Here is a 13863-nt window from a genome sequence, read left to right on the forward strand (position 1 = left end):
CTGCTGTCAGTCCCAGTCCAACGTAGAGTCCAATCCATCCCTGACTCTCTGGTTCTGGACTCACAGTTGGTCTCTGAGGTTCAGGATGATCAGCTGCTGCTGTAAAGTACAAATGTTTTACTTTTCTCAGACTTTGAGCATAAATTCATCTTTTCTTTCTATAAACAGAACATTTATGTTTTATAGAGGGAGTTCAATCTTTGAACTGCTGCTGAAACAATAATAATCTGAAACTTTACATTTGCAGATTAAGACAAAGTACAAACAAGAACATTTTTCTGGTTCCAGCTTCTCAAATGTGAAGATCTGCTGCTTTTCTCTGATTCACATCACTGGAGATTGAATATTTTTGTTCTTTGGACAAAACATATAGTTTAAAGAGGAGGACAATTCAGGTCTCTTTAACCATGTGTCCATCATGGTTAAAGAGACCTGAATTCTCCTCATTGTCTTCCACTTGTTTTAGTCACAGCTCAGCTCTGTGGGTTTGTTCAACAGTTGGTCCAGAACATCTACTCACCAGTGATGTTGAGTCGACATCTGTCAGAGCCAAATCCATCATCTGTTTTTACATCACACAGGTACAGTCCTGAGTCCTCAGTCCTGAGTCTGGACAGTTGAAGTCTGATTCGTCCTTCTCTGAGGACGACTTTGTCAAACTGGACTCGTCCTGAAAACCGTTGATGCTGAGACTTTAAGACCTCAACACCATCATGGAGATGTAACAGGACTAAGTGCTTATGATTAATAAACTGGCTACAGAGGGTTTTGACTGAGGTGATGGACATGTCAGGTTTGGTGGTGAAGGTCCACTCCAGTGTGATGTTGTGGTTCTTCTCTGCCTCATAGGACGTCTGTGTCACATTCACTACAAATGTTCCTGTTGAGGACACAGAGACACACAGTGAGGAGAAGACTAACTCTGAACTTGGATTTATTTATATATTATTTAGTTTCTGGAAAATAAAGTGAAGATATAAACTAACCAGAGACACATGAGATCAGGTTGATGAGCAGCAGGATCCTGAAGATCATCTTCATCCTGTTAGAGGAGACAGAGGAGGAGAGTCAGAGACACATCAGGTCAAAGTTACAGGAGAAAAATCATTCAGTCTTTACAACTGATCCTGATCATCATCCTTATTAAACACAAATGAACAAAGAATTTTATAACTCGTGACAAACACAATTCATAAGGTTTATACAGTTCAACATATAAATATTTTTACAAAGACTCAGGGGAATTTACATTGTGAACAAACTTTAATAAATAAGTCAAACACAGATTTATTCTCTGCACTTTCCTGAAGTTGTGAGATAAAGATTCATTAACTCAATAATTATAAGTCACTGTGTTTCTAAAGTTTTGCTATTTAAATCTGATTTTGGCCTCATAATCAGTAACATATAAATGGTGTGAACACAGGTATTTCTCAACATGCTGCCATTGAACATGTGAGTGTGCAGTGACCAGCCTCTATATGAATCTAAATATGTAGCAGCTGTAGATTAGAAAATCTAACATTAGAAAACATGTTGGACCTTCAGAAAACCAAACCAAGTTATTTAGGACGTCCACTGCTTCCAGAATCCAAATGTGTTCTTTCTGAGCCCAACACTGTAGGCTGCCACTAAGTTCACTACAAGATTGAAATGATACTTCTAATACAAAGTACAGGTACCAACAACTAACTGCAAGAAGAGTCCACATCTTACCGTCACATGGAGAAACCCCCAAAACACAGAACATCTACTGTCTGGATTTAGCTGGTGTCGTCTTCAGAGTTACAGAGCATCTGGAGAATGAAGCAGCTTGTAGGATGTGATTCTTGTCTTTGGTTCAAGATTTAATATGGAACTTTAGCCACTGCTTCTACAGAGATCAGCGAAGTTATGCGCTGAACATTTGAGCCGTATATATAGACGCTGCTGAGCACAGAGCACCGCCTTTTGTGCGCTGACACAACAAATAGCGTCACTGAGAAGTGGGTGTGAACAAAGAAAACAAAATAATGACAAAGAAAGGAGAAACATCATTTCCTTATACTGCACGAAGAAACGTGTTTCTTCATTAGGACGAACTGTATTTTAAGTCCAGTGTATTTTTCTTCTAAGGAGAGTGAAGTATCTTGTTGATATGGAGCTTTATCCACTGCTTCCCCTCGTTTTCACGCAGTGCTACTTACCATAGACTTTTAAACTGAAATTCTACTTTCAGAATCACATGAACGTAGGCAGACAGACTTCCTGCCTGCTTTCAAACACCACATACGCTGATGGCTGATTTCCTCATTCACCGGGCTGAATGATAAATTTAGCCTCAGAATGTAAAAAATGCCTCCACCAAAGTCTGAGTCAGATAGAATTAGTTCACTCGACTGAAAAGGGAAACATGACTACGCTAAAGTGGACCTGATGGACACTGACAGCGTAGGATAGCAAACTATTTGTCAGAGGTGTATATATCGAGTGCACCTCTAACAGATCCTCGTTCAATATACATTAATATGCAGCTACAAATAAGCACTAAGAGAAATACTCTCAATATTCTCAAACAGAAATCATTTGGACAAATGGAGCACGTGTTATAAATCTGAAGGTGAAAAATGACCAAAACTTGATAAAGTGGAGCAATAGCAGCACTAGGATGAATTATTAATCAGCGCTGAGCTTAAACTCTCCTTCTAGACAGCTGGTGTGCGCGCAACGCAATCTGGGATACAAATCATTTGATCACAGTGAAACTAAAGAGTCTATTTGTAGACATCACAGACATCTCTGCTGGTGAATTGCTGACTGCATCAAACCGAAGTGGTTGTTTAACCTTCCTCTTGTGTGAGCTTTCTGTTACTAGTAGTAGCAAAAACTACACATGGTGGCATCATTAAACTTTGTGTACAGCTGCCACATGATGAAATAGTTTACGTTACAGTATTGGCTCACTAGCCCTTTTCTTAACTCATAAACCATTTAAAGAACCTCGATCTCTTCAGTTTTACTGAAATGCATGTATCTAACTGTTCTGTTAGTATTTATTTTTAGTTTGACTCTCGTTTTTGCTGTGTAGTCGATCCTGATAATTTTCATTGCAATTTAAATCAAACTGGTTCTGCTGGAACTTCTGTCAAAAAGCTACGGTTTAACCTTCAGTAGCTGGGAGAGATTTGTTTGTGAGGACAGTGGTCATCAAATGTAACCTGAAACCAGCTCCCAAGATTCTAAATTTAGTATTAAGAGAGACTGAAAAAGGATCTGGCATAGGGACATTTGGCCCCTTTTTCTTGGAGTCAAAGTACCATCAGAGCCACTAGACATTTTCTCTGCAGCAGTGTCTCAGACTGGTTTTGCTATGACAATGAGTTCATGGTATAAAATTCCTCCACTGTCAACAGAAACTGTTACAACAGCTTAATTCTTTCTGACATACATTCACAAACATTTCAATGCAAGAAAACTTTCCAACACTTTGTTGAATCTAGACCATAAAGATAAGAATAAGAAAAAAGTTGTTTTTATAGATGTTTAAGTGTCCATATTTATAAACTGTGTAAACTTTATCAGAATGGAAACATGATGAAATGTTGTGTTATTGTGTGCTTTTCAATGTATTTTAAGTTTATAAACATATTAAAACAATATTTGTTACATTACAAGTTTAAGCCATTTTTTATATTTTTTATATTTTTTCTTTCAACGCTTTGTCATTTTTGTCATATGATGTGTTAATTAATACATTATATTGAAGTCGACTGTAACCCAGTTACTTAAATCCATGTAAACCCACTCAGATGAACTGGTCTAATAATTATTTGTTAATACTTCATCTTTCATCAAACAAACAGATATAAACAACAAAGTAATAAGTTCTGTGTGACAAAAACAAACCTGCATCATAGTTCCAGTCGTCAGTCCTTTCTGCATCTGTCTGTCATGAAAAGACTCTTCTGTTTCCTGTGAGCAAATTTCAGATCCTCGGGTTGAATCCCACAGGTTTAGGACCTAAAATGTTTTTATGGGTTTTAAGGAGTTATTGGAAAATCATTTTTTGATAGCAAACCAATGTTCCAACATCTGGATTCTTAGTTTTAACTTTACATGTTCAATGTGTTTGTCTTTTTTTATTGATTATATCTGATGTGTGATCATGAACTGTACTGACGTCAGCATGATGTTGTCCTGCTCTATATGTTGTACGCTGAGCTCTTTGTCATGTTGTTCATCTTTAGTCTAATAAAAATGATTTAGAGACATGAAAAACAGTGTGCAGACACTTTTTTTCTTCCCTGAATTTACAACACTACACCTTCTTATAAGTGCTGTAAACTAATATTATTGTTTTTAGGTTCAGCAGAGGAGCACGAACATGAAAATCTGACTATAAAAAAATCACAAATGGACATTTGAGAAAAGTTGTCGTAAATATCCAACAGACTTTATAGCATGTTGCATTAGATGGTGACAAATAAAATGATCTTTTAAAGTTAAGTCAGAATTAGTGACAGAATCAAACCCCCTGTATCAAAAACAATACTCTCACCGTTTTTGTAAATGTCCAACAGCACTTTATAGCATGTTGCATTAGATGGTGAAAAATTACAGTACAATCACATCAAGAGGATTTGAAGCAATTCATCAAATATAGAAATGATTCAATAATGCAGCGATGCTTATTTTTGCAGAAAAAAAGTTCAACGATTTAGGTTTGATTTGGCTTTTATTTTTCATACTGGTTTTAATATTTAGTGACACTTAGGACAGAAGTTAGATTCCAGACCTGGACTTTACTCCTGAGACCTGTTACAGAGTTATAGCAGCTAATACAGACAAGTGACTTCATGTAGTTGTGGGTTTGGTCTATGAGAAAAACATTTGAAACAAAAGGAAACATAATATCTCAGTAGACATAACTCTGATCTTGTCATAATTGTGATACAGAACAGATGTGGATGACATATATGAAGCTTCACCACAAGGGGGCGACTACAGCACATGTAAGAGCTCAATCCCTGCTACAGAGCTGGAACAAACTAAACATCTGTTCAGTGGAAAATTAAACCATCCTTTACAGCTCAGAACAGAATCACTTTACAAAGACATCAGACATAGTGTATTCACACGAAGGAAAATCCCTAAAGATCCTTTGACCTTTGACCCCCAACATGTAATCAGTTTATGAGTCCAAGTGCACGTTAAGTTTAAAGAAATTGCTTCAAAGCATTAATGTGATATTGCCTCCACATAGATAGTAAATAATGATTTCATTCATGTTCAAATGTCCATTTACTGTTCTGAGGCTCATATCAGTGTTTTGTTGTCACTGACAGATACAGTAGCTACAAAACCTGCAGCAGCAGCAGCAGCAGTGGTTGTAGCAGCTGTTCTGTCACCGATCTTTAACAGAAAATACACTTTGATCCACCTGATGTGTCTGGTTCACAAAGTGCTGCTCTGATGATCCACAACAGATGATTTTGCTGTGTTGACTTTGTGTATGAACTTTTCTTTATCTTTCCATATCCAAAAACTGTATTTATATTTGTTGTGATGCATTAGTAATAAAAAAGTTATAATTATTGTTGACTAATTCCCCAAGTTCTTCAGTTCCCCGTCCAGTTTTTAAATAAACACAGGATTCATAAGTATGTGACTGATGTAAATATAGAAATGTATTCAGATATTTTACACTTTCCTTACATCTGCTGAGGGAAAGACAAATATCTGTAACAGTATAATTATTTACATCAATAACACATAATTATAATACTGTAACAACTTAATTTAAACTCAAAATCACAGGAATAATTTAAAAGTGAATCTGGGGAATTCAGGGACAGAGAGAAGTCTGCTCTCTGACAAACTGAACTGTTTAACCACTGAAGAGGGATTTTCAGTCTTATCAGTAGATTTAGTGAAACAACGACTCAGAGCAAAGCAGAGTGTGACCAGTAGAACTGCTGCTGCTGTCAGTCCCAGTCCAACGTAGAGTCCAATCCATCCCTGACTCTCTGGTTCTGGACTCACAGTTAGTTTTTACTGAGTAAACTGCTCTTTTCAATTTATAAAACATGAAATTGCTAATGCAATTTTCTTTGTCTGGACAAATAAAACTAAAGGGATATAAAATAAATTAGGACTTTTAAAGTTATCTGTGTTAGTCTGGGGGTGGAGACAAACTTATGGGAAGAAATTTGAGATAATGTGTAATAAATGAAACATAAGAGAGTGAAGACATGTAAATGTTGCCCATAAAGTTGGAACAATTTTGTTTTCAGACAAATTCCTCTTTTTTTGCAAAGGTTAATTGTGTTTCCATTTTCAGTGTGACATGTTTGGAAGAGATTGATCAATAAAGTTTTGAGAAGATACAAACCTTATCAATCAATAATAAATCACATTGTCGCAATCATTTCATGAAAAGAGGTAAAAAAAAATGTGTTCTAACTTTATGGGCAACAGTAATTTATTTTAGACATAGAAAAGTGATATAAAATACTTTCAGAAATTATTTAAAAAATGTGTTTGTTTTTTTTCTGGCTTATCCCCTGAGTTCAGGGTGGACACAGCAGATCAATGTCTGCATGTTGATTTGGCACAGTTTGTTTTTTTACATGTGATGCTCTTCCTGATGCAACCCTCCCCAATTTCTACCGGGCTTGGACTGGCACTGCACAGCTGGGGATGGGAAGGGGCAGTTGGGGGTGTCTTGCCCAGAGATTCTTTGATATATCGCAGAGATCGATTGAACCAGTGACCCTGTGGTCTGTGTAGGACTGTGTTACCAACTGAGATACAGACGCCCCCACATAAAAGAACTGACTGTGCGTGATACTGTGGTATTACTGTCCACGTTTTGAGCCTCAGATCAGTAAAGACACATTCAATCCATTCTTTCATGATGAGTTCTGGTCACACAGCACTCGTCCTCTGAAAAACAGGCTCCAGGCTCACAACTAACTAAATGTGAAGGAACTGTTAAACCACTGAAGAGGGATTTTCAGTCTTATCAGTAGATTTAGTGAAACAACGACTCCTAGCAAAGCAGAGTGTGACCAGTAGAACTGCTGCTGCTGTCAGTCCCAGTCCAACGTAGAGTCCAATCCTTCCCCGACTCTGTGGTTCTGGACTCACAGTTGGTTTCTGAGGTTTGAGCTGATCAGCAGCTGTAAGACAAGTAAAAAATAACTGTGTTTCTTCTCGATCTATAATCCCCAACACCTATTTATTTAAAGATGTATCTCTCCAACCTTTAAAACGTTCCTCTTATTCATGACATAAATCTAATGATATCTGTTGCTACATATATGATATCTATAAATGATGATATTAACAACTAGCTCAGCAGCAACACGTCTAGTTTCAAAAGACAAAAGTACAGAAATTGTACTGAGCTCCACTGATGTTACTCACCAGTAACATTGAGTCGCCAATTTTTGATGCTGCTGCCATCATCTGATTTCACTTCACACAGGTACAGTCCTGAGTCCTCAGTCCTGAGTCTGGACAGTTGAAATCTGATTCGTCCTTCTCTCAGGACGTCTTTGTCAAACTGGACTCGTCCTGAAAACTGTTGATCCTGAGACTCTGAGACCTCAACACCATCATGGAGATGAAACAGGACTAAGATTTCCCGATCGAAGATCAGGCTACAGAGGATGTTAAGTGAGCTGATGGAAAACTCACTTTTGGTGGTGAAGGTCCACTCCAGTGTAATGTTGTGGTTCTCCTCTGCCTGATAGATGGTCTCTGTCTCATTCACTGCAAACGTTTCTGTTGAGGACACACAGACAGAAAGTGAGGAGCCTATGATGATGTCACTGATCTGATGGATTAAAAGATGTAAGTCATAACATCTGTTAATGTATTTTATAAAATAAAGTGAAGATATACACTAACCAGAGACACATGAGATCAGGTTGATGAGCAGCAGGTTCCTGAAGATCATCTTCATCCTGTGAGAGGAGACAGAGGAGGAGAGTCAGAGACACATCAGATCGAAGTTACAGGAGAAAATAATTCACTGAAATGTAAGAAACTTAAAAAACTAATCTAGAAACAAAACTTTTTATTAATCTGAACCATTTAAAATGTTTAGTCTGCAGACATTTTTTCAGTCACTAGATGGGGTCAGTTTACTGCTACACAAGTTCAACAGCAAAAAGACATAATTTCTGTGCAATATACCTCAACTTTGTCAAACATCCATCCTCCAGTTGCAGGGTGCAGTTCTAGCTCAGTTGGTAAGACAGTCATCCACAGACCACAGGGTCAGTGGTTCAATCCCCGATTCTATATGTCAAAGTGTCCCATCCTCAGCTATGCAGTGCCAGTCCAAGCCCGGTAGAAATTGAACGGTTACGTCATCCGGCCTAAAAACAAGGAAAAAAAAAACTTAAAGACAATTTAAAAAACCTAAAAACTGTATGACGGGAACAGGTGCTTGTGGTATAATCCAATGTAATGTCAACATGGTTTTGTACATACAAATTTACTGTTTTTATGGTTCCACTTTCTGTAGCTCAATATCAACTATGTTTATACGTGTTGTTCTGTTTGACAAAGTACTTTTTTCTTTACTACAGAGATTCAGGTTTTTCACACAGACAAAATAAATGAAGGTAAATTTTCAACATTAACACAAATGTGTGAAGTGACTCCACAGCTCGAAGTAGAGCGAATCTAAATGTCGTCTTACCTTTAAAAATCAGCATTTCTGCAAAGGCAGCTCGTAACGGAGTTTTCCTCCTCACATCCAGCTGATATAACATCTGTTTTTGTAATTCTGCTCGTGGTAAAATGATACAAAAACTGCGTTTAGATGCAGTGGCAAAATAGAGCAACACCAACTGAAACAAAGGGGAAGTTGCTCGTGGTTTCAAAATGTATGCAGAAGATGTACGTGGCCAAACTGTGTGTGTGTGTGACGAGTAAATCAGACACCCACTGTACGAAGCCTATGGTCCCAAATGAGCAGCAACATTAATAGGATCTGGGTCGAGGATAAAAGCTGTGAACCCGCATGCAAGACATTTCTATTAAAGCACAACTAGTCTGTCGAAGTGTCCTGATGAAAGCTACTACAGCTTCAGTTCCTTTTGGTGCTTCGTGTTATCAACAGCATGAAGTGTTTAAAATACTTAATAAAGTACAGTAACCCAGATAAATCCCATTCTGCTACTATGGACTATATTTTAGAGCATGTACTCATTTCAATTTGAAGTTGTACTTTTTAGAGGAAAGTACCTGAGCGGTGACTTTGTGTGCTCCTGTCTGTATGAGCCTGCTTTTAATAGCTTATTACAATTTGTGATGGAATCTTGTACAAGATTCCTGTTGTCTCCTCTCTGCTGCCACAATGTAACGTCTGTGCTGTCTGTTGGTGTAGTTTGTCATTAGTCAGCAATTCATTCATGTGTAATAACGAAGTTTTTCATGACAGACCACTAGACAGAGCACTCAAGTTATTAATAATGAATAATGATTAATTTCTATAAATTTCCCATTGAACTGATTTAGTGAAACAGCTCCCAAACTATTAGTGCTTCTAGGTGAAATGCAGCAACATGTATGTTTTGGTGGCTGTAGCTCAGGTGGTAAAAGGCAATTGTCCACGGACCACAGGGTCAGTGGTTGAATCCCCTGGTCCCACCTATATATGCTGAAGTGTCTTTGGGCAAGACACTGAACCCCCAACTGCCCCTTCCCATCCCCAGCTGTGCAGTGCCAGTCCAAGCCTGGTAGTGATTGGGGAGGGTTGCATCAACCCTACAGCTGATGTATGTCTGCTGTATTAAATTTCATTGATTAGACGTATTTTTTCTTTGGTATCATTTATTGCATTTGTGTAATAAAATACAATAATTTAATTCATGATCAAATTTTCCCACCTGCATTTGACCAAACAAGTTAATATGGAAAGTCCAAGACCTCTGACAGAACTGAGATCATAAAGTTTTTCATGTTAAAAATCAGAGTTAGTCTGATCCTCTGTTTGTGTCTCTGTGTCCTCAACAGGAACATTAGTGAAGCTTGTGACAGTGAAACAACAACTCAGAGCAAAGCAGAGTGTGACCAGTAGAACTGCTGCTGCTGTCAGTCCCAGTCCAACGTAGAGTCCAATCCATCCCTGACTCTCTGGTTCTGGACTCACAGTTGGTCTCTGAGGTTCAGGATGATCAGCTGCTGCTGTAAAGTACAAATGTTTTACTTTCCTCAAACTATGTGAACAATTTGAGCATTTTTAAATAAACAGTACATTTATTTATGTAGTGAGTCAAATCTTTAAGCTGCTGCTGAAACAATATTATTCTTAAACTTAATTTTTCAAGTACAAACAAATGTTTTCTGATTTCAGTTTTTCAAATGTGGAGTCACATCACTGTAGATTAAATATGTTTGTGTTTCTGACTCTTAGTCATATCAAACAGGATTCTGAGAGGACAACTCTCTTTAACCATGATGGACAGTTTTAGTCACAGCTCCACTCAAATACTAAAGAGTTTAATTTGTCCAATTCTTTGGTTTATGAACAAATATCTGCAGAACAAAGTTCACTCAGATCAGGTTTGTGTTTAGTGCAGATTAATAAGTGAACAACAGAAATTACTCACCAGTGATGTTTGCTTGACACTCACTAGTTGCAAACAGTAAAGGGAGGGTCCACACATGGACCTCCAGATTTGGAGTCCGGGAGAATGACTTTTTCAGAAAAGACAAAAGCAACTAGTGATTTTGATAAACATAAACTTGTAGGTTTGTGTAAAACACTGTATAACAACATAGAAAAATGGTACTGACAACAGAACTTGTGGTAAAACTAGCACAAGTTACTGACATCAGTCTGTTGTCCCACGGGATGAAGGTGGACGTTATCAATCAGATCTTCTCAGAAGCTGGGCTGCAGCCTGCTGACATGACTGATGTCTCATACTAACCAAAATAATTTGGACAAATGGAGGACATGTTATAAATCTGAAGTTGTACTTTCTCGCATGAAAAACTCAAAACTTGATAAAGTGGAGCAATAGCAGCACTAGGATGAATTATTAATCAGTGCTGAGCTTAAACTCTCCGTCAAAAAGTCAGAATGTAAAATGTTCTTCTCCTGTAACTTTGATCTAATTTAACACAACAGCAACAAGCTGCTAAGTTTCTGTGGAAGTGAAGTGAAAGAGGATCTGTCAGAGTGACACATGGTAACTGGGAACCTGTTCTCAAAGTGTCATCATTCACACACTTCTCGTTTTCTCTGCAGCAGTGTCTCAAACATGTTTTAGTGACAACAAGTTTATGGTTTAAAATTGCTCCATAAGCTTAAAGCAGAACTAGGCTGTTGAAGACTCATGATGAAGAAGTTGGAGCTGACATTATGATTCCGTGTTAATGGAAGATTAACTTCACTGATCGTTTCAACATGTTTTTGTGCAATAGAAGAGAAGTTTTTAAAACAGAGTTGTTTGTCTTTACTGATGGTTAATTTATGTTATTTTATTTATTTTTGTCCTTTCGGCTTTTTTTTGTCCTTTCGGCTTATCCTGTGAGGTCAGATCCACAGTTTTTGCCACAGCCCTTCCTGTGACCTCTGCTGTTCTGTAATCCCACTCCCTCCTGTTGTAACACTCTGTTACTAACAGAATTATTTGCACTATTTCTTTTTTAGTTTCAATCATAAAAAGGATCCACAGGTGGATATTGGAAACTCATCTGAAACCAAAGCTTGTTATCAACATCTGTCCTGTGACTGAAGACTTTTCTTATAATAGTGAGGAACTGAATGTAATTTGTGCCACTGAAAAACTACATTTTGAACATATAAAACTAAACATATTAAACTCAGTGACTCTGGCCTTGAAGAACTGCTATTAGATTTACAAACCAGCAGATGTTACTGTGCTGCTCAGTTAGAAGCTGTGCAACATTAAAGAATCTACGTTTAAAGAAATTCAAGATTAAAAATTATTCGATCTGCTGTGGAAAAATGAGCCTAATATTAAAAGGATTGAGTTACATTCATTAATCACCTTTGTTATAGTCAAACAGCTGCACTTTATTACCGAAAAAAATGAATGTTACTGGTGAGTTAATAGAACTCTTGTTTAGTGGATGATGATCAGTTCTTGTCTCAGCTTCTGTCCTAAACGTCTCAGCAATGTAGGAATTGTGCAGAGAGCTTTTCTACATGTAACAACATGAAGCTGTACATGATAACAGTCATCATCACGTGTAACATCAGTTCATCCAGATTTATATTTTAGATATCAACATGTTTTCTTATGTCCTTTACAGCAGCTCTTGATCCACCTGAACACCACAGAACAACTGTAAGTCAGATGATTTTAGACAGTGACCAGAACAAAGTGCAGCAGGACACCAGACAACAGCTGTTCTTTGTGTCCTTCAGTCTTTAACTCAACACTGATTCATTGTGTACAAAGAGACACAGAATCAGACTGAATGTCCAGCAGCTTGATTTATTATGATCTTCATAATAAAACAAAACAAGAGATTTTATTTAAAGAAAAGCAGTGAAGTTACATCAAAATGTTTAATTAAAAACAGCTCTGAATGAAACAAATACATTAAAAAAAAACCCAAAATAAAAATTACTTCTTTTAAAACACATTATTGGTACTGAAACAAAAAAACGGACCTTTCACTTTATTCATCAGATCTAATTAAAAAAATATATAATTTAATTTGTCAGATGTCATCTTCATCCTGTGAGAGGAGACAGAAGAGGAGAGTAAGAGAGAGGTGTATATATCGAGTGCACCTCTAACAGATCATTGTTCAATATACCTTAATATGCAGCCACAAATAAGCTCTAACAAGAGAAATACTCTCAATATTCTCAAACAGAAATCTTTTGGACTAATGGAGCACATGTTATAAATCTGAAGGTGAAAAATGATCAAAACTTGATAAAGTGGAGCAATAGCAGCACTAGGATGAATTATTAATCAGCACTGAGCATAAACTCTCCGTCACATTGTGTGATATCTGTCTACCACAGCTTGTTGTTCTGTCTCTGATATGTTCTCGTACGATTTGACCTCAGTCTGTCCAAACATAACTGGTTAACACAAACCCTTTGGTTCACAGTCAAACTAAAGAGTCTATTTGTAGAACATCACATTTGTCCTGTAACAAGCAGAATCTGCTTTTTCCTTTTTCATAAGTCAACTACTGTCACTTCCTCAGTCCCCTGACAGTTTATGTTTCTGGCTCTAAAGTAGCTCTGAGAGGACTTCAGTCTGCACACAGCTTCACTCTGCTTTCTATTGGTTGCAGAGTTTTTCCACATAGAATCACATTTGCTTTTAGATGAGTTGACTGTATCATGTACTGTATGTACAGTAGTTTAAACTAAAACAATGAAATCATCAGCAGAAGTGCAGAAATGAAATCAGTACCTCAGGTTTAATGGTAAGATTATTTATACAGCACTTAGTTAAACTAAATGGTTGTAATCAGAAAAATGTAAAACATACACATTACACAGCATAAATGTTGGATCTTATAGATAATTAAGTGTAATATGTAAACGTTTGGTTTAAACTTTGCACTGTGTGTTGAAACTGTGTCTATTAATATTTAAGATCTCTTAATAAGGAGTGGACTGTCAGCATGAAGACAGGGAGGGAGGTGACAGAGAACTCTGAGGTTTTCTCTCAGGAAGTGACCAGTAAAACTGTTGCTATGAGTCTCAGTCCAATGTAGAGTCCAACCCTTCCACACTATATGATTCTGGACTCAGTTGTTTGGTTGTGTACGTTACTGCTCCCACAGTTTCTCAGTGGCCTGTTGATTTTAAGTTTGATTCACATTTCAGTTTTGATTCTTTTTCAAATGGCCACTAAAATGTAC

The 13863-nt window shown here is 37.3% G+C and overlaps 1 protein-coding gene across 1 annotated transcript; it reads right to left on the reverse strand.

Annotated features, from left to right (window-relative positions):
- Positions 1–6227: 6227 nt before the first annotated feature.
- LOC137137480 (programmed cell death 1 ligand 1-like) lies at positions 6228–8884 on the reverse strand. Its single transcript, XM_067523776.1, has 5 exons — positions 8693–8884; positions 8182–8366; positions 7894–7949; positions 7408–7767; positions 6228–7160 (listed from the first exon to the last, which is right to left on the reverse strand). The coding sequence occupies exons 3-5, from the start codon at positions 7946–7948 to the stop codon at positions 6973–6975; spliced, it is 603 nt and encodes a 200-aa protein (XP_067379877.1). The 5' UTR covers position 7949; positions 8182–8366; positions 8693–8884; the 3' UTR covers positions 6228–6972.
- Positions 8885–13863: the final 4979 nt, after the last annotated feature.

The sequence above is a fragment of the Channa argus genome, chromosome 12 (genome assembly GCF_033026475.1).
Source record: "Channa argus isolate prfri chromosome 12, Channa argus male v1.0, whole genome shotgun sequence".
NCBI classification, from domain to species: domain Eukaryota; kingdom Metazoa; phylum Chordata; class Actinopteri; order Anabantiformes; family Channidae; genus Channa; species Channa argus.

Coding starts and splice junctions, on each gene's coding strand:
- LOC137137480 (XM_067523776.1), bottom strand. CDS start 7,948: ATGAAGATGATCTTCAGGAACCTGCTGCTCATCAACCTGATCTCATGT. Junction 7,768..7,893: donor CCTGATCTCATGTGTCTCTG/GTTAGTGTATAT, acceptor TGTCCTCAACAG/AAACGTTTGCAGTGAATGAG. Junction 7,161..7,407: donor TTGGCGACTCAATGTTACTG/GTGAGTAACATC, acceptor CTTGTCTTACAG/CTGCTGATCAGCTCAAACCT.